Below are 26,481 nucleotides of genomic sequence, written 5' to 3' on the forward strand. Positions count from 1 at the left end.
GCCCTTTTTTAACGTGGTTTTGTCCACATGTCACCACCTCATCATTCTTCTCCATCACCTCATCCTTCTTTATCGCCACATCTATCCAGATGTCTATCCAGACACAGGGATCTCTCTCAGCGGTCCTGAGTATCACACTCCTCTCACTCTGTCACCCCCGGCAACCACCAACCACTCCCCACTGTCACCCCCGGCAACCACCAACCACTCCCAACTGTCACTTCTCCTTCAAGAAATATATATATATTTTTTTTAAATCTTTATAAACACTTTTAACAATTAACAAATTAAATTAACAAATTAAAAACATCTTAGTATACCAAATTTCAGCCCTTTCTGAATTTTTTTTCCCACACACACTAAGAATTTAGTAGGTCAGTGTATAACTCCGCCCAGCAGGTGGCGCTGCAGCTTGGTTTTATTTTTCCACACACAGACAGACTAACACACGCCACTAGACATTTATATTATAGATATATATATATATATATATATATATATATATATATATATATATATATATATATATATATGTTCAGATTTATAGTTATATTTTGTAGGAATTAACAAGTAAGGGACTCCTTACTCCTTGAATCTTAAGCAGTTGCTGTTTTATTCCAACATAAACACCAGCATAGCACCAGCACAAAGCCAGTTATATGTTCCACAGCTTCCTGACACTATTGTTATTATTATTATTATTATCATCTGTGACTTATAAGGCGCCACTAATGGTCCGCAGCGCCGGACATTACATATACAGAAAACAGAACCAAGACACAACATGATACAAAAATATATACAAACACAGGTGACCGGGTAAAGCAAATCAGATTATATCTGACAGATAGTGAAAGGAATGGTAGAAATCAGCAAGAAGAAGGCCAAAGCTTAAGAAGACAGGGAAAACAGGGCTAGCAAAGCAGGCCAAGAGGTACAGAGGGTGAATGAGCAGTAGAAGGAGCACACAAGGAAAGAGGGCCCTGCTCATGAGAGCTTACATCCTAAAGGGAAGAGGGAGACACAAATAGGATGGTACTAACTGGGGGAGAGAGCCAGGACAAGGAAGTTATGAGGAGGACAGATAGACTTGAATAAAGAAATAAGTCTTAAGGGCACGCTTGAAGCCTTTGAGAGTAGATGCTAACCTGATGGAACGTGGAAGATCGTTCCACAGCAGGGAAGCAGCCCGGGCAAAGTCCTGAAGACGAGAGTGAGAGGAGGTGATCAGTGAAGTAGTGAGGCGGCGGTCACAGGCAGAGCGGAGTGGGCGGGTAGGAGTGTAGGTAGAGATGAGATTTGAGATGTTCGGAGGGGAGGATTGACTAAGAGCTTTAAAGGGTGAGGGTGAGGAGTTTAAATTTAGTTTAAATTTAATTCTGTAGGGTATGGGGAGCCAATGTAGTGATTGTTGGAGGGAGACACACTAACTACACTACCACAAGCCCTAGCTATTGTCCGGCTGCTAGTCAGCGTCAGAAGCTCCACCCTGCAGATCTTTTTATTTACAAACACACACCACAGCAGTCATACCCATGTTAGGCACCTGTGTGTCTGTGTGCTGTGGAAAAAACTGAGTGGGAATTGTATCCTGTCTGCAGCCTGTTCCAGTAGACTCTTCTGGATTTTACTTATCCCTATGCAGGAGAGGTGTGGCGAATAACCCTCTTTGCCACAATATATATATATATTTGGAAATATAATTTTGGTAGTGCTTGGGGGATAATTATTAAACTACCATTTGGTATATACAAATAATTTCTTATACAAATAATTTAGCAACATCTATAGAAGTGTGCTTTGGCTCATTCGCTAATTATTATATGTTTTATAATTTGTGTAGAAGATAATTGTGAACATTATGGGTTGTATGTATGTTACACAGATTGGTGCAGATTTAGAGCTGGACGTAAGGCCATTTTGAGCTATGTACATATATGAAACTTGCACAACATTTATCTTTTTTGGACCCTTGTGCTTGGAGAGTTTGGTCTGTGGTGTTCACATTATGTTCAGTACATTGGGGGCGTGGTTGAGATATGTCCGACTTTCTCACATGAATGTTTGGACGTCCCATAGGTCTGGTACAAGCTTCTAATTTGACAATAATTATGGACAATTTTTTTTCATCAATATGTTGGAATTAAAGTTGCACATATCTTAAGTTTCAGCTTCTTAAATGAAAGGGCACTGAGACATTTTGTATAAATCACAGCAAAGATCGAGGAAACAAAGTGCAGTTTAGTTTAGTTTTTTATTAGACCATAATACAGCAGTAGGCTCTGCCTGCCTGTAAGCAACCTGTTAAGATGTCCTGCCTAGTTGCATAATACACCTGCTGCAGATATATTGATCAGTGTATTTGTTGTTTTCCCATCATCCAGGCAAAAGCCATCCAGAGGAACCCATTATACATAATGCTGCCATGCACTCTCTCTGCCTCCTTTGCATTCATGTTGCCAGTGGCCACACCTCCTAATGCCATAGCCTTTTCATATGGGCAGCTCAAGGTTGTTGATATGGTAAGTGTCTCCTGCATTTCCTATCATTACATTCTGCTAATTCTGAGATCCACACGTAGGAAGTTGCATCCCTATTTTTTTAGATTTTATTTCTTGAGTATAGGTTTGCTACACTTACCTATCCAGTCTATTTAATAAGTCAAATTTTCCAGTGCTGTCTATGTGGTTGGGCCTTCAGTCACATGATAGGTACTAGAAGACATCATTTCTCATGACTTCAATGTGGGTTTGTAAAGATAGGTGCAGTTTTTTTATTTTTTTTAACATCATTTTATTAAAGGTTTTAGGGTAGGGAAAGGGGTACAGAAAAAAATAAAAGGGTGAAGAGGGAGGGGGTACATTTATAAGGTCAGACAATACACTGTACATAAACTAGGTACAAATTTTACAAACATTACCCCCTCTGCTCCCCTAGGCCTCCCATATACTTACTATCCCTCTGTTACAGCCCTCACCATGGTTCCAACCCCTACTGTGGCACATATTTGTATAAAATTAATTAATGGCAATAGTTCAGCCCTAACTGAAACCATAGTTCATTATCTATAATATGTGAATAATTAATATCCAGTTTTCTAAAAGAATGAATCTGAAAAAGTGCCGTCTCTGCACTCTAGGCCGACCAACTAAGACCTGGGGGTAAATGTATCAATCTGCGGGTTCTTCAACACCCGCGTGTTCAGCCTCTTCCGCGATTAAATTTCAAGCGGCGCTGCATTGTAAAGACTTCCCTTTACAATGCAGCGCCGCTTGAAATTTAATCGCGGAAGAGGCTGAACACGCGGGTGTTGAAGAACCCGCAGATTGATACATTTACCCCCTGGCCGTGATGGCAATGAAGTTACATGTTCTGCGTTTACTTTACATCACACCTGATTAGGTATACATGAGAAATAAAACAGTTTTCTGAGTTGTGGGGGTTCCACATCTTTCAATTGTATAAATTATTGGTATTTGGGTAAAAGTCTAAACACTTTTTGTGTTACTGATTGTGCGTTGTAGAATAGAATGCTGCAGGCGTAGCTGGACCGTAAAGTAGTACAAAGGTCTTTCCATGTCCGATATATAGAATCCATTTGTACCACAGACACTTCTATAACACCAATATATTACATGGCTCTGTTTACTTCCTCATTACAGGCAAAAGCTGGATTTATGCTGAATATAATTGGAGTGCTTGTTATTACACTGGCCATTAACAGCTGGGGATTTTACATGTTTGATCTGGGCACGTTCCCTTCTTGGGCAAACTCCACAGGAAAACCCTAACAACCTCCCTGTTGAAAGACAGATATTCAACAAATTCATGCAGAGGTCAAGAACTCTGCCTATATATGGAATTCCTGCATACCATCTACGCGATGTTCCGGATACAGGACCACCCATTTTCGATCTAGAAGACAACCTTGCAAGGGCAAGTGACTCACAAGCTCAGTACCGTTTACTGCAGCCAAGAACAAATCCAAAAATGAAGATGATTCACATGGTGAAACTGCCAATTCAATGATTGGAATTCCCTCCTAGTCAGAAACTATTCAGCTATTTGTATATTTATTTAATGTGTCAAATAAAACTTGATGATTTACTTACAGCATGAGCAACGCAGCTTTTTACCAGCCAAAGAATATCTGTGGACTATATTATTTGTGCACAATTGTAGCTTGTTACTCTGACACACTTGCAGCAACATTGTTTAAGGATTTAACTTAACAATAAACTTGATAACTGTTATAATAACTTTTATGCCTATTCATCATGTTTTATAAAGAAGGAGGCCTACGTCAAGTCAAGCATAAAAGATATCTTAAAAAAAAATTCAAAAAAGGGAATGGGCATTGTCTGTTTTTTTATTAAAGCACAAGAGCTCTTTCAAACCACAATGAGTGGTGGGGATCTGGGTAAAAGTTAAATGCCCCCCCCCCCCCCCGGGGCCGAACGTTGTCACTCCTGTGCCCCTCATAATGGACAACGAATCCATAATGCCTCTGTCCATTATGCCTAAAAAAGTATATAATTTTTTTTAAAAAAATCCTCAGATCTCCAATGTATAGATAGCAAACTGTGTCTCCCTTGTTAGTGTGAAACTACATATCTCAGCATGCTTTGACTTCCACAAAAGCTGGAAAGACACAGATTAACTGTACTCTGCAATACTTCTTAGGCAGGATGTGATTCTCCAGCTGTTGTGTATGTATACCAAGCAGGTTGCCTAAAAAAATTGCACAATATGCCTATGCAACCTGTGGCTCTCCAGCTGTTGGGGAACTACAAGTTCCAGCATGCTGATGGATGGATAGATGCGTGTGGGAGGCTAGGCTGCAGCATGCCTGCAGCTTTTGCTGAGCACAGTATCAGAGATGAACTCAGCAAGGGTCAGGAATATAAAGCAGGGATGCTGTTGCAGCTAGTCAGGTGAGAGAGGAGGTTAACCCTCACAGGTAAAAAGTCCACAGGTGAGGCACACAAGGTTCAGATCAGCAGCCCCTCAGATGGAACAGAGGAACTGGATGCCATACATATTCAGGACATAGTCAAGGGCCTGATTCATTAAGGATCTTGAGTTAAGAAACTTCTTATTTCAGTCTCCTGGACAAAACCATGTTACAATGCAAGGGGTGCAAACTAGTTTTCTGTTTTGCACATAAGTTAAATACTGACTGTTTTTTCATGTAGCACACAGATATCAACTTTAAATTTCAGTGTACAAATAAGCTATCAAGTATTTGTGTGCTACATGAAAAAACAGTCAGTATTTAACTTATGTGCAAAACAGAATACTAATTTGCACCCCTTGCATTGTAACATGGTTTTGTCCAGGAGACTGAAATAAGAAGTTTCTTAACTTAAGATCCTTAATAAATCAGGCCCCAATTTATTAATACAATCTGAAATTACTAAAAGATATAGAGAACAATCCCTATGGAAAAAATAATTCATATATAAACAAAATTAGGACATTGTGTATCTTTAAAAGTAGTGAACAGTGAGCAATAAACATTAACAACATCAGATATGAGTACTCATTCAAGCTCATGGCTCAAAGCTCTGTTCCCATTAATGGTAAATAAACATTATCTACTTTTCAAAAACTGAAGACTTGATATTGAAGATTTGATATTTGCAGGCTTGTAGCAGCAGACTTCATCAGAATAAAACTAATTACTTTCAGATTGTTAGACACATAGCAGTTTAGAGGGAAGCTAACAAGTATAAAATGTTGCTATTATAATTACACATGGACTGAACACATACAGCTGTTAAAAAAACCAAGCATAGATTGCAGCTTCTATAGCCTCGCATATTGTGTTCAAAGTCAACTGGCCACTTAAATTATGCAAATGTTGATGTCAGAGAGTAATCCTCTGTATGAGGTATTAAGCCACTGTACAGCAGCTATCAGTCAGTCTGGGTTGGGTACGGAATAATGATACTCATTATTCCGACACTACTTACCCCGACGGTCTCTCCTCGTCGGGGTAAGTAGTGTCGGGGTAGTCAGCATCGATATGCTGACTTCCACCGGTCAGTGCGGCCCCTGTCAAAAATAAAGATATTACCTCTGCACTTAATATTTAATCTCCAAATGGAATGAGGAGGCATACACAGTGTCAGGTCCATAGTAATTGTCACAGCAATCAGGTTCTGTTTGGTTTAGCGCCACCTACAGGAAGGCTCGGAGTCTAATAGAACAGAAGGTTTTCGCCAGTGAACCCTGCAAGGAAGTATGTGCTTTGTGGGTGACGGTTCTCCAAGTAGGCACCAAGTGAGAACCAGTGGAGAGTGTTAGATGAAGAGAATGCAATATAAAGTGTAACAAACAGTAGGCGGAAGCTCAGGTTTCCAGGTATACTGAGTAGCAAGATGACTGAATACCAAAGGTGTAATAGTCTGTTGCAGAGATGCACGGTGACAGGTATGCTTGGAAGCATGGTAACTGGAACAACAGAGGTGTAATGATCTGCGGCAAAGATTAAAGAGAGGTATAATGAGAGCCAGGAGAAGACACATCCATACAGGAGGAAAGATTCAAAGAACTGGCCCAGAATGAATGAAGTAGGTGTCCTAAGTAATAATGACCAATAGAGGGCACCAGCAAGCAATTGGCAGGAATGGTATTCTTTAAAGGATGACCAGAGATAGCCGTGGCATTCCGACACCGTAGAGGAGTCCTGGGGTGAGCCCCAGTTGTGTGACCCGGGACCCAGCTGAGCGAACGGCAGGCCTGGTATGTGATAGTAATGATTAAGATTCACCTTACACATTTCTCAAAGCAAATCCTTTAGAGGTTTCATCAGAGGAAGTGTGACATATTGGAAAACTTAAAGCAGAATGAACCAATCAATGGGTTATTGAAAAGAAACAAATTTACACATCATTAGAGTAAAAAAAAAGTATAGATATCATATAGTATTAAAACATATTTAGAATTATTTATATGTACCAATATAATAAGAAAATATTAAAAATAGATTTTAAAAAAAGTAAATACAAAAGTTAACAGTGGTAAGGAGAGATCAGCTGTTCTATATTAATTAAATAATCAGATAATTATAATGTGAAGCAGTATCTAGACTGTCCGATAGAAAAACGCAAAGCAAATTAACAATATATAAGCAAGACTGTACAGATATGTATACTAATAATTTTGTTTCAATTTGAGATTTTTACTTTCATTATCATATATAATCATTATGAAACATTATCCTAAACTATAATTATATTAATAATCAATCAATAGTACCGATATTTCAACTACCGGGTCCACATAAGTGCAACCAAAATGTTTAAAAAACTTACTGTCTGTAATAATAAATTAATATGGTGTTCCCATTATTCAAATGATAATAAAAACAAATGTACTGTAGAAAACGTAAAAATTACAGAAAAAAATAATCTAAAATCAGAGGCCGTATGTAAAGAATGCATCCAAAATAAAATATACTAGATATTGTTTAATACTATATTATCATTTAGACCCTCTGGAAAGAGAGTGCTCAACCTGAAAATCCAGAAACCTATTGCCTACTCTTTTGGTAATAACAATGTATTAAGTTCTAGTATAGTCTGGTAGGACATTGTAGAAGGTGAGAAATAGAGGACAGCAAGGGATATGGGAAGAAAAGAGAGAGAGAGAGAGAGAGAGAGAGAGAGCAATAGAGGTTTGGAAATAAAATTAAGAGGGCTAAAGGAACTCTGTTTATTGGTGGAATGTTCTCTCCTACCTGTTATTGTAGATTCCGCAACCTGCTGCTGGTTTGTTGCCTGGATCCTGCTGGGGTCTGTTTGGAAAATGTATACAACCCACTTCCTGTGCTCCTTCACCACACATGCCCCTTCCTGGGCCCCTTCAACTCCACCACGCCCCTTCCTGTGCTCCTTTACCACCATCCCCTTTCCTGTGCTCCTTCACCACCATCCCCCTTTCCTGGGCTCCTTCACCACCACCCCCCTTTCTGTACTGCTTCACCACACTTGCCCCTTCCTGTGCTGCTTCACCACCCCCCCCCCCCTCTTCCTGGGCTTCTTCACCACCACCCCCTCCTTCCTGGCCTCCTTCACCACCACCCCCCCCCCCCCTTCCTGGGCTCCTTTGCCACACTCCACCTTCCTGGGCTTATTCACCACCACCCCCTCCTTCCTGGGCTCCTTCACCACCACCCCCTCCTTCCTGTGCTGCTTCACCACCCCCCCCCCTTCCTGGGCTCTTTCACCACCACCCCCCCCTTCCTGGGCTCCTTCACCACACTCCACCTTCCTGGGCTTCTTCACCACCACCCCCTCCTTCCTGGGCTTCTTCACCACCACCCCCTCCTTCCTGGGCTCCTTCACCACCACCCCCTCCTTCCTGTGCTGCTTCACCAGCCCCCCCCCTTCCTGGGCTCCTTCACCACCACCTCCTTCTTCCTGGGCTTCTTCACCACCACCTCCTCCTTCCTGGGCTCCCTCACCACCACCCCCTCCTTCCTGTGCTGCTTCACCACCCCCCCCCCCTTCCTGGGCTCCTTCACCACCACCCCCCCCCCCTTCCTGGGCTCCTTCACCACACTCCACCTTCCTGGGCTTCTTCACCACCACCCCCTCCTTCCTGGGCTTCTTCACCACCACCTCCTCCTTCCTGTGCTGCTTCACCAGCCCCCCCCCCTTCCTGGGCTCCATCACCACACTCCACCTTCCTGGGCTTCTTCACCACCACCCCCTCATTCCTGGGCTCCTTCACCACCACCCCCTCCCCCTTCCTGGGCTCCTTCACCATACACCCTCTTCCTGTGTTCCTTCACCACCACCCCTTTCTGTACTCCTTCACCACCACCCCTTCCTGTGCTGCCTCGCAACCTCCCCGTCCTGTGCTGCTTCGTCACACACCCCCTTCCTGTGCTTTTTCACCACCACCCCTTCCTGGGCTGCCTCGCCACCCCCCCCATCCTGTGCTGCTTCGTCACACACCCCCTTCCTGTGCTCCTTCACCACCACCCCTTTCTGTACTCCTTCAACACCCCCCCTTCCTGTGCTACTTCACCACCCCCCCTTCCTGTGCTACTTCACCACACCCCCCTTCCTGTGCTGCTTCACCCCCCCCATCCTGTGCTGATTCACCCCCCCCTTCCTGTGCTGATTCACCCCCCCCCTTCCTGTGCTGCTTCAATGCTTCCTCCTTCTTAAAACTACATGCCACCCTCCCTCTTCCCCATACATGCCCCCACCTTCTTCACCATACATGCCCCTTATTAGGCAACACAGATTGCCTAATAACTGTGGTATACAACAAAGGTTGCCTAAAAAGTATTGCCCAATATATGTAAGGATTCTGTGGCTCTTCATAAGTTGTGGAACTACACACCCTAGCATTCTGGTGGACGATGCCGAGCGTTGGAGCCGAGGGAGATGTGTGCACTTTTTTCTGAGCACAGCAATAGAAAATTGCAGCTCTCAGCAAAAAAGGAGATCAACAAGTAAAAGGCAGTTAGACAATATTTTCCAGTTTACAAATCATCATGCATTCTAGAACACATGAAATAATTTCTTACATTACCACTGGGGGGCGCTGTTACAACACAAGAAATGCTGCAAGCAGTCACTCCAGCCAGCTGTATGACTATTTCTATGTTCTAATTGTGAAAGGCAAATGTTGAGAAAATTAGGTTGAATTAATTGGTACTTTCATAATATCTTATAATGTTTCTTAATTGAAGCTTAGGGCACTGTGATTAGAGCATTTGGTTTGGTTCACAGATCCCATGGAAATAATGACTTTCAGCAATAAATGGTATGGGTTTAGTTGCAATCTCATTAGTTATCCTGGTTTCTGCTCCTTAAATAACTAGATCTTCCCATAGACCAATGTTCCCAGTTTGACATTAGTAGAGATGGTTGAATTTCTGAATCATCTGAGTTTCAGGGATTCACTCTCGGTGAATTAATTGGTGAAATGTTTCAGCTTTACCAAAAAATTTGGTGAATAAATAACTCTCACTTTACAATCAGGCCGACCATAGTGCATGCAGCATAAAACAAATGTTACATGTCTTTAGCAGCAGGGTCGCACAGAGGATTTTTCAGGGGGGCTTTCCCCTCCACCCCCAGAAAAAAAAAAGCTAGAGAGCTGTCACGCATGCGCAGCAGCTCCGTTTTCTGTACTATACTGCAGCCGCGGCGCTGTCAAAGAAGAGTCCGCGGCGGTACAGCACCGCCGCGGACGTTTCTTTGACAGCGCCGCGGCTGCTGTATAGTACAGTGCCGCTATGTAGGGCACTTTTTTAGCATAGGGGAGGGGTTTCTGGAGACCCAGAAACCCCCCTGCATGCGCCACTGCGCATTGTAAAAAGAGCTTACAGATCCGCGTACTAATTGTTTCTGGATTTTGCTATGGGAAATGTTCTGTTAATTCTCTCTGACAGAGACTATTAGTAGCCCGGACTACTGTGTATAGATGTGCTCTCTGAAGTTACTGTATAGCTGTGTAGACAGTATTGCAGCATTGTCTGCCTGATTAAAAAAAAAAGTTACACCCTGGCTACAACCCTAACTGACAGAAATCACGATTATTTTATGTACTTGTAATTACCTATATAGGTGTATAAATACACAGACAGTTTGAACAGGGGGACAGGACAACAGAAATCCTCTAGCAAGGGACTAGTTGACATCTAACATATTGTACATCTGGGAGTGCAAAACAGTCCAATTAGTGACGTTACTAAAAGAATGACTCATTGCTAGTATTGTCTGCTGCTGAGGAGCAGAATGTTGACTTATTGTTCTACTCCCCCTGCACTCCCTGAAGTGGCACTGGTTCCTCCACAGTGCTGGCATATAAACACCGATCAGCCCCAACATTTAAAACACTGACAAGTAAAATGAATAACATTGATTATCTTGTTACAATGGCACATCTCAAGGGGTGGGATAAATTAGGCGGCAAGTGAACAGTCAGTTCTTGAAGATGATGTGTTGGAAGCAAGAAAAATGGGCAAGTGTAAGGATCTGAGCGACTTTGACAAATTGTGATGACTAGACAACTGGGTCAGACCATCACCAACCTGACAAGTCTTGTGGGGTGTTCCCAGTAAGCAGTGTTTAGTGGTCCAAGGAAGGACAACCGATGAACAGGGTCAGGGGCGCTCAAGACTCATTGATGTCCGTAGGGAGCGAAGGCCATTCCATATGGTCCAATCCCACAGAAGAGCTAGTGTAGCACAAATTGCAGAAAAAGTTAATGCTGGCTATGATAGTAAGGTGTTAGAACACACAGCTTGGTGCGTATGTGACTGTGTAGCTGCAGACTGGTCAGAGTGCCCATTGCTGACCCCTGTCCACCACCGAAAGTGCCTATAAGGGGCACATGAGTGCCAGAACTGGACCATGAAGCAATGGAAGAAGGTGGCCTGGTCTGATGAATCATGTTTCCTTTGACATCATATGGTCGGCTTGGTGCGTGTGAGTCGTATAATTGGGCAAGACATGGCGCCAGGATGCACTATGGTAAGAAGACAAGCCAGCGGAGGCAGTGTGAAGCTCTGGGCAATGTTCTGCTGGGAAACCTTGGGTCCAGACATTCATGTGGATGTTACTTTGACACGTGCCACCTACCTAAACATTGCTGAAGTCCATGTACACCCTTTCATGGCAATGGTATTCCCTGATCACAGTGGCAGATACCACAGGACTCTTCCAGAGGTCACATAACAGCGTCTTGTTGTGATACCTTATACTTTGCATCTTTGTGCTAACCCAAATTTTTTTTTTAACCTGTTAGATTTTGGCTACAGTGGTCTATAACGCATGTTAATAATGTAAGAAAAGTACACAGTATATCTAAACAGTCCTTGTAGCCTGGGTTATTTTTCCACTGTTTTTCAGTACAGTACTTTGAATTAGAAAATGCTTATTTTTAAACTAAGGATATAAAATAATAGTGATTCAGGCAGTAGAATAGAACAGAAATACATATGCTAGCTGGTGAATGACTACGGTTGACAACCACTGCTAAAAACTCACCCTTTTTTTGTTTTTTTAAGGGGTATTCCTAAAGCTGAGAGCTGCTGTACTCTACTCATAGTGGCATTTGTGAAGTTTGGGGGGGGGGGGGGGGTTAAAGAGATTCGGCTCGGCGGCCTATTTGGAACAATTTAAAGGGAAAAAATGCAGGCAGCCCAGTGACCCAGCCCAAGGTAGCTCATAAGGGACCGGGGAAGGGGGGGAAATCCTGTGTCATAGAGACATTCCCAATATCCCTTCACTCTTATGATTAATTTAAGACATAAATTAGATTAAACTTAGCAGTCTTTAGGTGAAAATGTCAATGACAAATTAATGTCTTAAGTGGAAGTAGTTTGGATTTTGGTGTGACGATTTTACTGTTCCCAAACTCTATATTATCCACAGCATCCACCAACCTCAATACTAGGGGCAGATTGATTTTACAGGGGTGTTTTCAAAGACTGTAATATGAGTGTGGCACTTTAAAATGCATTGGGGAACGAGTACTGTAGGTGCCTACATAAATGATCTGTTCTGACTACGATTTGAAAGTATTACATAATGTTTTCCTGGAAATAAATTATTCAAACTATGAAAAAAATGATACAAAGAGGAGACAAACAAACATAATTAATTGTCTGCTTTAGGAGAATATCACATATGTGGGTAATTTGCGTTTATTCTTCAAAGACTGAATTAATCTTCTAACACAGCTGTTAACACTAGATCATTTTCTGAAATTCACAGATCAAATGATTTACTTAAAAACTATTGTATATAAACCTTGGAGGCACATTTCATAATATTGTTTAAACAGAGAGATATAATGCTATATCCATGAGAAAACACTCAGATAGTAGCTTTTATTAGACTAAACTACACTACACCGAAAAAGACATCTGATTTATGCTGGCCATACAAGAGACAATCCTGTTGTTTGGCGCTAACGGAGAACACCAAGGTCTGATTCCTGTTTGACCAATCAGGAGGGTGTCCAGCAAGTTCAGCAACATGGCTGAGGTCCAGCAACCAGGTCATATGGGAACCTATTAATGCAGAGGACACGTGGCATTGAACGCTATCAACTGTCCATTTCCTGGATTTATAGTCATGCCCAAAAATGTTCAGGTTTCTTTTCACGTATGTTAACATTTTTTGGTCAGTATTGGGCACATTTGCCAATATCTCCAGTGATATCACTGTGTAGCTAACACTATGTATGTTGAATACATAAATAAGCATAACAGTTATTCACACTTTTGTCATTTTGTGCACATTTAGTTTGTGACTTACAAGTGGTGATATGTGAATGGCTGCAAGATTTCTTAATTTTGTTAGAACAATTTATAAAGAACACTATTAAATAAGCCTCCTATGAACAATCATTATCCCTTTGCACCGCACATTCTGTAAATACATAGGGTTGACATTTTCATATATTTTCTCTTTTATTCAAAAGAAGAACACATACAAAATGTCATAAATCCTTCTAAATACGCAGCTGGAAAGTGCGTGCACTCATGACAAGATAGAAATGTCTTACTTATGTCTTCAGAGAGTTTCCATTTTAGAACCACGCCTGTCTAGTAAATTCAGACAGACGGGTCATTACTGCAATTACACTCCAATCTTTAGCAAATAAACATAAGAGGTAGAATCCATCAAAAATGTACTCCCTGTCAGGAATAAAGGTTGAGAGATCAGTATGGATAAAATAGGATTTTCCGCAAAGTCCAATAAAATCCCTTTCTGCCAGCAATATTCCTCTCTGCCAGCAAGTTGCTGTGAGACTCCATAGTGGAAATGGAAGGGTCCTTTGTTATTTTATACAATTGCAGACAATTTTCTGTAAAGAATGTTTCCACATGCCAAATGGTGCACGGCTATTAAGCAGCACCGTCCACGTCTCTCACATGCCTTGTGCCTTATGTGTGTTGACCTTTTGATGGACACATAAACAATGTCAGACTGGGATCTGTTGTGCCCACGACACCACTGGAGAGGTGAAAATAATATATTTTATTTAGCATGCATACTGTATTATATAGCTGATTGAACTGGCTTTACATAGTTTTTCAGACTGGTTGGTTAAATCAGTACACAAATGTGAAAGTCAACGGAATTTCTCTAATTTATGATTAAGCGAAAAAGCTAAATTTGAGAAAGTCAGTTTCAACCTTGTTTGAGCTGACTCGTCCACGTGCGAACCTCATCATGTTCGTGCTTAAAGACATTTTCACTGTTTTTAATGGCGAACAGTGAACACTAGTGTTTGCAGTTCAAATTTAAAAAGTGTTAAAATACCTTTTTATTATTTCAAAACCTTATTTAAATTGTGTTAAAAAAAATTATAACACTCATTTAATGAGAACCATGAATGCGTACGGTAATCCTCAAATGCGACCGGATAACAGCGAACGTCAAATGTGAGCAGAAAATTTCAGGCACCCAAAATCAAATCAGGGTTATTTCTGCTGTATTTTATAAAATAAGTACTAATATTAATTTTCAATATGAACTTATTTGGTTAAGGTTGTGATATCAAAAAGCAAAAAAGTCTCTTTTCATTTGATTTACCTTGATCAAACATGAACCAAAGTTCGTCTTAGCTTTTATGTCCACTGAATAATCTTCTGATCTTCACATCACTACTCAGTGCTGTTGGGGGGACCCTGTTACTTCCACTATCCAACTTTCAGTTGGATAGTTACTAAACTGTGGGTTTGGAAAAGTGGAGATGTTGCCTATAGCAACCAATCAGATTCTAGCTGTCATTTTGTAGAATGTACTAAATAAATAGCTAGAATCTGATTGGTTGCTATAGGAAACATCTCCACTTTTTCCATCACGGTTTTTTTTCTTTTTAATTATGACTTTTTTGTTCACATGTGATTCTATGTAATCAGTCACATGATACGTGTCTTATCATAGATCAGGCAGATTTTGCCACAACTTACATTATAAACTGACATTTATAATTAGCATCTTTTATGGAAGGTTGGCTTGACTGTATAATTATTAATAAAACATCAAGAAAGGAATGTTATTGCTCATCATTCAATGCATTAAGGATGGTCTCTGTCATAAGCCTGTCAGACCTGTGATACATTATTAAATGAAAAACATATAAGACGATTTTAAAGTCATGCTATAAATGTTCCTTGTTGAGTTGTACAGGACATCTTATATGTCTGTATGTTTTGTAGAGATGAAGCATTCGTATAGATTAAACAAGCAATGTAATAAGGATACACTTTTACTTATAAAGGTGTTTGCAGTCATTTCCATGTATACATGTATATTGCAGATATTACGTAAGTAATGTGAATGTCCTCATTATCCATGTAATTTAAGTTTAACCAAGAACCCTTATGTAATGTCATATAAATGTAATATACAATTGAGCTATTTTTATCCTAGGTGCTATTCAGGAAATAGTAGTGTTAGGACACCGACTATTCTTAAAGGGAGTTGTGTCAGATAATCTGATTCTATTCATAAGAATGGAAACACAAAGCATTAACACCAATGTGTTCAGCAGAACCTTTGCGCTGGATTTCTCCTAAAAGAAATTTCTTCAATTTGCCTTCATGTCCACATGTATACAATACAGTCCCCACTATATATGGCCAACACATGAGTGCAAAAAAGTCCTTAATACCAACAAGTGTAAGGAAAACAGGGTGCAAATGAAAATAGGCCTGACTGTAGAGACATGTTGTCATCATTGACCTTAGTAAGCTGGTGTCATCACTTTTGGGGGCTGGCTTTACAATATTGGTATGTTGCCTTCTTTATTTAGCTATTTTATAATGTTACTAGTTATCTGTAGGCTTACAATCACCTTTACCTTTATGGACTTGGCCATATATAGTGAGATCCTGTCTGTCAATTTGGTGTCCAATGGAGAATTAGGGACACAAGCTCTCTCAATTTTCCATCTGCTAAAAGGGCGTAGAAATTCAGTGTATAATGGAAGAAAAATGCCACCAACTAAAGTCTGAGGGAGCTGGGGGAGGACGGGGGGGTGGTGTTGACCTGAGATAAAAAAAAAAACAGGATATAGATATGACAGTGTCCATGTCTGTCTTACTTGTATCAAGCTCTACCACAAACAATATTGGGGTTTGCTGTGGGTTTTTTTTAGACAACTTGACATAATAGCAGTACCATGTTAACTAATCATTAGTGTCTACTTAAACATATAGAAAAATCATATGAGGCATTAAAAACAAAACTAAAAAATACTCAAAACTTTCTTTTACTCTGCTTTTAAAACAATATGGCAATTTGTTTCAAACCTAAATAAAAATATCTGAGTGCAGTACAGACAGAAAAAAAAGAAAAAGTGCTTGTGTGGCACCAGAAGAGAAAATGATCCTGATAATCAGAGAGAGGGCAGGGATATATAGAATTGGAACAGAGGTGCACTGCACATAGGTATTAGTACTGAACTGAGACTACATTAACACAGGGCAGTTGGCTGAAGAGTGGGGCTGACATCTAGTACCGAACCTAGAAGAATCCAGAGATGGGCCATTGCTTTTGAGGAGCATATTTTTTATAGCATTACATTAAAAAATGAAAAAAGAATTATCTTATGCCAGGCAATGTGCACATACTTACAATTTGGCTCATTAATCCTATGGTTCTGCCTGCCTTAGTCGTTTGGAAAGATACTAGGTCAGAGGTGTTGGCAGGAATTGTCCTAACTTTATTATAATTGTTATTATTATTATTATTATTATTATTATTATTAGTTACTGTTTTTTTGTATGATTTGTTGATTTGTATGCACCACAGTGCTCCTCACTTCTGAAAAGTTGAGAAAAGAGTAGTGAATGTGGCTCAGAGTGGAGACTGGGACGGTAGCAAAGATATAACAGTGTGAGGTGGGGCGTAGTGTAGGCTCTGTTAAAGGGATGGGGATTTTTAGAGAAGCTTTAAAGATTTGAGGGCTGGAAGAGAGTCTGAGCAAGCAGAGTAGGGAATTTCATAGGTGGGTAGTGGGATGCATGAAGTCTTGATGGTTGGAGTGAGAAGTGGTTATCAGAAGAGAGGAAGTGCAAGTCAGAGGCAGAAGAGTTCATGAAGAAGATTATTTTGAGATGGAGTTAGATGTATGAATTGGTGTTGTTGAGGGCTTTGTTAGTGAGGGTAAGTAATTTTAATTGGATTCTGGAGGACTTGGATGGGCCAGTGTATTGATTTACAGAGTGGTGCGGCAGACGTGGAGCAGCAATGGAGGAAGATCAGAAAATCTGGGTAAGAATGTGCATTTGCATCTCATTCTTCTGAATAACTACCACCCCATTGAAACCGTCCTGGCCAAAGTAACCAATAATCTCCTCTTTGCTAAATCCAGGGGGTCACTTCATCATGCTCATCCTGCTGGACCTTTCAGCGGCCTTTGACACTGTGAACCACCCTCTCCTTCTGCAGACACTTCTTTCTATCTGCCTCTCTGGAACTGTCCTGACATGATTCACCTCATACCTTGCCAACCGCTTCTTCTCTGTTTCCACTCCTGATTTATCCTCACCCCCTTCTGCCCTCCCTGTTGGAGTCCCTCAGGGCTCTGTTCTTGGCCCTCTTCTTTTTTCACTGTATACTACCCACCTGGGCAATGTTATTGCTTCCTTTGTTCTCCAGTACCACCTCTACACCGATGACATTCAACTGCACATCTCTTCTCCTGACCCCCTCTCCTCTCTCGTGTTTCTGACTGCCTTTCCACCATCTCCTCCTGGATGTCTTCATGTTTTGTCAACATCAACATTGCTAAAACTGAACTCATTGTTTTCTCTCCTTCTAAATCTTCACCTCACATTGATCTTTCCCTTACCGTTAATAACACCACCACCTTTCTTGTTCCCCAAGTCCACTGCCTGAGTGTCACCCTCAACTCCTCCCTCTCTTTTGCCCTCCACATTCAATCTCTAGCCCAATCCTTTAATTTCTAACTAGGGAATTTTGCGCGCATCCAGGCCTTCCTTTCTCAGGATGCCACCAAAATCATTATCCACGCTCTCATAATTTCCCATCTTGATTACTGTAACCTTTTCCTCACCGGCCTCTCTGACTCCCATCTTTCCCCGCTTCGCTCTATTCTCAGTGCGGGTGCAAGACTTATCTTTCTTTCACGACGCTCTTCCTCTGTCTTCCCCTGCACTGGCTCCCTTACCTCTATAGAATCTTCTTTAAACCCCTCACCTTCACCTACAAGGCCCTCTCCCATTCCATGGTCCCTTATATCTCTAACCTCCTCTCCACTCACACTCCCATCCGTTCCCTGCGTTCGACCAATGACCATTGCCTCTCCTCTGCACTGATTACCTCATCCCACGCCATTCAAGATTACTCCCATGCTGCTCCCCTCCACTGTCGCTCCATCCATCTGTCCCCTAATCTGAGCACCTTGGCTCTCAAAACCCAACTGTTTCTCAAACCCTACCAGCCTTTCATCTAACATTCTCCATCCTTGTTCTCCAAACCTCCCACTTCCCTGTCTCCTCTTGCGCTTGGATCCCCTTCACTGACTCCTCTTGTGTCTGCTGTAGTTTCCCCTCCCTTTAGTATGTAAGCTCTTACAAGCAGGGTCCTCTTCCCTTCTGTCTCAATACTATTTCTTCTTCTCCAACGTCACTGTACTTGTTATGCCTGGAGCCATTGGAGTCTTGGTTTTACTTGTTTTGCTCTGTACTGTTGTATCCTGTTTTGGTCTACTGTTTGTACTGTTTTCTGTATTTGGTACAGCACTGCGGAAATCTTGTGGCATCATATAAATAAAGAATAATAATAATAATGAATGCTTTTTAGAAGCTCTTCATTCTTTCATTCTAAAATATATTATTATTTAGACCCTTCTGGATCCCAGCGAATCCATCAGTCATGGTTTTTAGCTGACAAAATACACAAACATAATCTTTATTATTAATGTGCAAATCATTAGAAGATTTATTGAGGTGTTTTGTTACATGCTTTAAATAAATAGAAGTGGAGGTGTCTTTAGGATGACACCTCCCGCTCATCAGTGAAAGGATTAGATGTGGCCCATAGTGAGTCATTACAAAAGTGTCTTGATTGAGGCCATTGTTATTTGCATTCTGGGATTGCATGTAATTTGATTTAATTCCCACATTCCTCAGTCTTAGTTTTAAAAAATTCCTTTTAGTATTTATACCGATAGATCTGACAAGGTGTGTCCTAATTGGGAAAAATATTGGCCCACAGCAGCTCTGGTGTTTATGTCTGCTACAGTCATGAAAGACCAACCCAGTCTTTAGAACATGTTAAAAACTACATGAGTAGAATAGGAGCTACCTTAGAGAATGTAACATCTACATATATGTAAATACACACTCATATATGAATAAAATAAAAAATAAAGCTCTACAAAGAGTATATATATATATATATATATATATATATATATATATATATAGGGTGATTCAAAAGTCACAGTACACCCTTTTTTTTCCAAAACTCTACAGGAAATTGGGAAACCTGAATACTCCAGTAAGGTATGGCTGACGTGCAGGGCCGCCTTCAGAAAAAATCATTTTTGGACAATGCTATGCTTCCAACTTTTTGGCAACAGTTTGGGGAAGGTCATTTTCAATTCCAACATGACTGTGCCCCAGTGCTAAAAGCAAGGACTACAAAGACATGGTTTGATGAGTTTGGTGTGGAAGAACTTGACTGGCCCACACAGAGCCCTGACCTCAACCCCATCGAACACCTTTGGGATGAACTGGAACAGAGATTGTAAGCTATGTCTTCCCATCCAAAATCAGTGCCTGACCCCATAAATGCTCTACAGAATGAATGGGCACAAATTCCAACAGAAACACTAACATTTTGTGGAAAGCCTTCCAAGAAGAGTGGAAGCTGTTATTGCTGCAAAAGGGGACCAATTTTTTATTAAAGTATATGTATTGTAATACAATGTCATTACAGTCCCTGTTGGTGTAATGGTCATGCGTCCGAATACTTTTCTCCATATAGTGTAGTTAGTTCCAATAATTTAGTTGACTGCACATGGCTGAACACACACAAGGCCATTCTGTAGTCCTAGGGAATTTCCTCTAGTGTTTTGACCTGTTCTTTAAAAGGAGTGTCTATATATAGTTTTGTGTTAGTGGACTGCTGCGAGGAAAAACCACTGTAACCTGTGTAGGTAGTTAGTTTGTAATTTTAAAAATATCTAAAGAACTGCAGGAATCAAGTCTAGTTTACAATTTCAGACAATTTAGTACATTATTGTATTTGTAGTCACAGAGAAATACATTATTGAAAGGATAGGATAGATATCCCATATTAGGATAGGTGTGTTAAAAAATGCAAACAGGTGAAAATTCAAAGTTGAATTTATGTTGGTGTGAAGTGTTCTCCAGGTATGCACCTGATTACTACATAAATATGACTTTGGTTATTCTCACAACATATAAGCCTCATGTTTTCGATTTCTTCCACAATTACTTGGCATTTGATGTGGGATGTAGAGACCTGAAGATGGAGGGAGACCACAGAGTGCACCCTAGGTAAGAGACCTTTTGAATTCAACAAGTGAAATCACCTAGTGAGAATTTTGATTACCTTTGTTTATACTATTTTTCCTTCCTATGAAAGGAACTTAAGGGACGACATTGATGTATAAAATTAAGTAAAGGGCCTTGAAATTTTACACGTATGCTCTGGTGTCCCAATTCTCGGAAGAAACTTCATCTGCAAGGCCATACTTAGGTTAGTCACTGGCACCAAAGCCCATGGGGTATATTTACTAAACTGCGAGTTTGAAAAAGTAGAGATGTTGCCTATAGCAATCAATCAGATTCTAGCTGTCATTGTGTAGAATGTACTAAACAAATGATAACTAGAATCTGATTGGTTGCTATAGGCAACATCTCCACTCTTTCAAACCCGCAGATTAGTAAATATACCTCCATGAATTCTGGCTTTACTGGGATATGTGTCTGAGATCTCACATTTTTTCTATCACTCTCCTATCTTTCTGTTGTTGTAAAAGCTGAGTTTATTACATTTGGATATTTTTGCCCCTTCAAGAATAACTGAAGCAATTTCTATTTTTTTCATGATTGAAATTGCAATTGAAAAGTTATACGATGGGGTCAAAAAATTATAAATGTCTATCACACACACTATCCTTACACATGTGTACATAGTATGGTTCAGAGGCTTGCAAGTATTTAGAAGACTCTATGCCCTCACCCAGTTCCCAGCTTTGTGCTAATCCTTAAACTTGGATTACAATATTTGCTTCACAAAAGATGGATAGGAAAGGAAACCCCTAAAGTACAGGATTCCACTTTACATCCTATTACTCTATAGCCCCATTAGAACCTTGAGAGCGTCAGGAGAAGAACTGTGTACATATGCAGATATATTTTAGTCCTTGGCTGGTTTTGAAAAGACCTTCACTGGATTTGGACAAGGAGATTTGTTTAAATGGAAGGCAGTGCTTAGCACCTCTTTCATTGCTTAAAAATGGGGTAAAACAATTACATTGTTCTACAAATATTTCCAAAGTAGAAAAAAATTGTAAAATAATTTTTACATTGTTCTTTGGTTATTTTGTAAGATAATTTCTACATTATTGCATACCCTGGTTATTTTGAAATCTATTTACCCGAATGTGTTAGATCTCTGGTGCAGAGTTGAAATAAATACACTATTCACCAATTATTGGTGCTTATAAAAATGGCGTCATTTTATTTCCCGAATTATGAAAACTCAGATCCTTACAACGCTTTCCTTCTCCCTTCTGCACCACTATAATTTTCCGACATATATAAGAAATCCTTACTTCTCCACTTATTGAGCGCAACAAAACTGATGATGCCAGCTAACTGGAAGTAGGCCACAACCCATGTGATCAAATGAATGGGTGGGTAGAGGAGACACAACAATGGAGATGGAAGACCTAATTACGCAAAATGATATACAGTTCTGCAGATATTGGACAACATGTCTATGGTTTGAGATTTTTAATACAACAGCGTACACTTGCCGTAACTCCTACATAGTAGCTCTATTTTTTACCTACCTAGTCTTACCGTCTTTTAAATGGTAATGGCTGACTCATTACCAAGTTTTTAGGATATTTCAATTAAGAGCACATTAAGAAGTTTTCCTCTTCTTCTCTCTTTCACCCCAGCCATCTCGCCCCCCCCTCATTAAATAATAATAATTTATTATGATGGTTTTAGTATTGCCTTTGTACTATGTTGTTTCAATTGTGATACCTTTATGGAAGATTCACAGAAAGCTTGATAAAAGGAGAAATCTTTTTTTTATATTTTTGCCATGTTGAACTCTATTTTAATAGATGATCATATTAATTAATTGCAAACAATGGCAGACAAAATAGTGTGTAAATTATATACTTAAGTGTATTGATAAACTCTAACCACACCCTCAGGAAATGGACAGGTACCAGTGATTTTAATTACTAAATTAACCACCTACACTTGGTAACCAAATTAGTAGCTAAATCAGCTATATACATTTTACAGGGATGATACATAAAATATTGCAAATCATGCATATTAAAGGTAATTTACTAATGCCAAAATATGCGGATGTGTAGAGCATTTAATTTTGCACAAGTGCAGCTAATGTTTCACCTAGGGCAAGGAACATGCCCACATTCTAGTTTTAAGAACTGCCGCTGTATAAATGCTCCGAGCAACCTTTTGCAGGTTTGGGGATCTGGCTAAAATATATATTGTAATAACAGTAAAACCGTCACCTCAAAGTCCAGTTTCCTGCCACCTAAAACCCTTGCCTGAATTAATTTCTACTTTTCCGTTTCCTATTAAAATACCTTTCTGTTTAGCCTGTATTTGTCTTAAAGTTGGAGATGCTCAAAACATTTTGAAAATTGTTCTTGAAATAATTTATTTACACAAAAGTTAGAAAAACCAAGGGAAATTCTCATAATTTTGCAAGCTTGAAATATTTATCTCCAATATGAGCCTTTTGGAGTAGGTTCTATGAAGTTCAAAATGTCTTGAACCTGTTCAACATTTATTAAACCTATTCAAAGTTTGTTATGATCATATTATTGTTGAGTGTGTTGAACAAATGTGTTTTGGTTGCCATTTTAATTTCAGTTCCAGAAATGAGGTCAAACCACAAATTATCAAAAAAACAAGGGAACCAAAACCATATTTAAGGCCTGGTTCAATCAAATTTGGAACTTGATCGAACAGTAAAAGCATCTCTACATTAATCCTGAAAATGAGGGGAACATCTTTATTATGTGTCACTGTGAGATGGTGCTTTTGAAAAGGGTCAAGAGGAACATTTGAGGAGGGTAAAGAAGGAAAGGGAAGGACACTCACCTGACCAGCGATTCAGCGCAGGTAATTATTTCTTGCTTGCAGAGTTGCTTGGCGCTGGTGACAGCTAATCAGAAACAATTTAAGTGCTCTTGTGCAAATTAAAGAACATGGTAGGTGCATAGATGCATTAGCGCTATGGAGCTGCCATTTTCTTCTATGTAAAAGGCCTGCAATGTATTAGGTAAAGGTTGCATAAGGGCATGTACAAGCCAATAATAAAAAAAACCCCATTGTGCACAAGTTTCTGTTCTCATTCAGTGCACCAAAATTAATATAAAATGTATTATTTTCCTCCTGCCTTCTTGCCAAGTTCTTTTTGTATGTTTTGCATATAGTTGCAGAGAAGGAGTTTTTCTTAACATATTTGTGTACTGAAATACAATATGTCTCAAGCAGTGCTCTCCCTGCCCCATTTACCAGTATATTGATGTGTATGCGCCATTAACTGTAATTCTATGCAATTTAGAGAACACCCGGGGAAAGGCTAACAATACTATATTAAAAATAAAATCATTGCATGAATAGTCTAACAGTATGACATATTTTTATTCAAATCCATATTTGGTACGACATTGCTCATAAGACGTTTTCCTAATATTCTATTATTAGCCTACTGTTACAAACCTGTTTAAAAATATGTAATATTCAAAATTATGCACCTTATCCAAAAATGACATTATTCATTGCTGTTAAACAATGACAGAATGAAATGGGGTGGTTAATTAATACACATGTAAATTGATCAGTATGTTGCACACCTTCAAGCTCTCCGTCAACCCACCACTAATTTTGGTTACTAATCAGATATTTACTAATTTGGTCATAACACTCAGCTGGTGAATAAGTCATAAATTTCTCATCTCTAAGATATTTACTCATCAGAAACTCCCAAAATCCAAAGTATCCTATCCTATTTCTTTTGGGGAATTCAACAACAACAAAAAAAAAACCCGCATTGATGAGTCAAGGAAACCTAAACAAATAGTTCAATAGAAAATATAAGTAATAAAAATAAAAATGAAGAAACTGTATCTGTGAATCTCTAATTATAAAAACATGAATTAATATTTGTTACCAGCAAGATTATAAAAATACATATGTGTTTTGACAGTATGTGTTAAAACACAAACAAATATATATAAAAAAGGAAGGGGGCAAATACTTAGTTGAACAATGCTGAAAATTTGAGGCATATATCTACACCGCTGTATGGTAAGTCTCATATATCAAGGCCAAATTAGATAACCACTGTCCCATTAAATAAAAAAAATATATGCTGAAATATCTAATTTAATTATTTAATACTCCATCACCCACTGGCAGGGATGTTGAGTGGAGCCTGAGTGTTTTCAGCACAGGTCTGTTTTGTCCTAGAGGAAGGGGCATCCTAGGGAATTCACGTTCCCTCCCACATTCCACCTGTCTAAACATAAGGGGTCTTAAGTGGATGATGCGTCTAAATCTGCATCTGTGTGTATGCAGACATTTTTTTTTTGATGCAAAAATTTGTACTTGTGTTCAACTCTCCATGATCCCCTGAGGTCCTACAGTGTGTGTAAGGTTTACAGCATTGTCATCCTAAGTTTCGGAAATGCATTACCATACATCCTACAGTAAAGAAAGAAATAACAGAAACCCAGTAGGTGCTATTGCAATAAGTTGTAAGTTAATAAAAGGATATGCTCTTATACTAAATGGAAAATCAGCCCTAAGATAGTCCTTTACTAATAAAAAAAAAATCTATTGCAGAAACCAGTTATTAAAATTAAAGTATATAAATGTTAATCAACAATTATTAAGAATAGCACACATAAATATAAATCATCATGAGCATATCAATAAATACATAGATATTTACCTCTGAATATGGATGGAAGTGGATATGCAAAATATAAATAGATTAGGAGAGAGATATATTCATTTCTAAATTGAAAGGTGATGGAGGTTGATTCAGAAAAGTAAGCAGTGCCACCGGTAGGTTGACTAGCAAGCATATATAAACTGGTGTTTAATCTCATAAATCCTACAGTGCGGCACTGAAAGAGACATATTTTTGTATTACGTCACAGAGAACACTGCTGTCTCACAACTGTAAGAGATTAATCAAGGTCGGTGCTAGGATAGTAGACACCCTAGGCAAAGCTTAATGCTATGCTACTTCACTACGTCGCCATAGAGGGTGTCTGACATCCTATTCTTTTCATCCATTTAGCCTGGAAATTCCACTTGCCCCAGAGGAAGGTGCGTGTGGCCAGGCCCGGATTTACCACTAGGCAACCTAGGCAATTACCTAGGGCCCAGCGGTCCCCAGAGGGCCTTCCCAGGGCCGGCGGTGAGACCACCCTTTAATAATGGGAAGCTACTTATGGGCCAGTGCTATATGCTTGCCCCCCCGGGGCTCAAGTCTGCCAACCAGCCCCTGAATAGGGGTATATGTTATGCTAAAAAACTGTAGTGCTATGGATTTTTTCAGGGAGGGGGCCCCAAACCAGTATCTTGCCTAGGGCCCCATGAGGTCTAAATCCAGCTCTGCGCGTGGCTCCCTCTGCACAGTGGTCTGCAGGACATACCTCTCACCAAAGTCCTGACTGCACTGAATCAGGACTGTTGAAACTTGTTTCTGTCAGGCGCCGCCCCTGCTTCCTTGCTACTGCACAGGGACGGTCGCCTGTCTACCACGGCCGAGCACGTACTTTTGCTCAGCAACAGGACACCATCTCCCCGGCTATCCTTCCGATGCTATGGCAACAGGATGTGATCCTGAGCTCCGGCGGTGGTCTGTGAACTTACCAGCCACTGGATATTCCTAATTAGTCTCCCTATTTAAAGAGGACTCTGGCACCACTAGGGTGCCAGAGTTTTAGTTCACACCCTGCTTCAGTGGTCATCCTTGTTCCAGTGTCCTTAGCTGCTTACCGTCTCCCAGTTCCCAGCATCCGGTTATTCCTTGGTTCCGGACTCGGCTTTGATTGTGACTATTATCTTGGATTCTGTTTCCTGTACTGCTGTTACCGCTCGGCTTTTGATCTCTGGCTTTCCTGACCACTCTTTAGATATCGATTCTCTGTTCACCTATCTACATCGCTAGTAACTGACTTGGAGAAGCGCGACCTGCG

At 40.1% G+C, this 26,481-nt stretch overlaps 1 protein-coding gene across 1 annotated transcript in view; it reads left to right on the forward strand.

Moving 5' to 3' along the window:
- Window positions 1–4,259, forward strand: part of SLC13A2 (solute carrier family 13 member 2) — a 39,331-nt gene extending 35,072 nt beyond the window's left edge. Inside the window, exons 11-12 of the mRNA XM_075196801.1 lie at window positions 2,385–2,522; window positions 3,663–4,259. Coding sequence (XP_075052902.1) covers window positions 2,385–2,522; window positions 3,663–3,791 — 267 coding nt within the window. The 3' untranslated portion in view covers window positions 3,792–4,259. The remainder of the gene's footprint in view (window positions 1–2,384; window positions 2,523–3,662) is intronic.
- Window positions 4,260–26,481: the final 22,222 nt, after the last annotated feature.

This window comes from Mixophyes fleayi, chromosome 2 (assembly GCF_038048845.1).
Source record: "Mixophyes fleayi isolate aMixFle1 chromosome 2, aMixFle1.hap1, whole genome shotgun sequence".
NCBI classification, from domain to species: Eukaryota; Metazoa; Chordata; class Amphibia; order Anura; family Limnodynastidae; genus Mixophyes; species Mixophyes fleayi.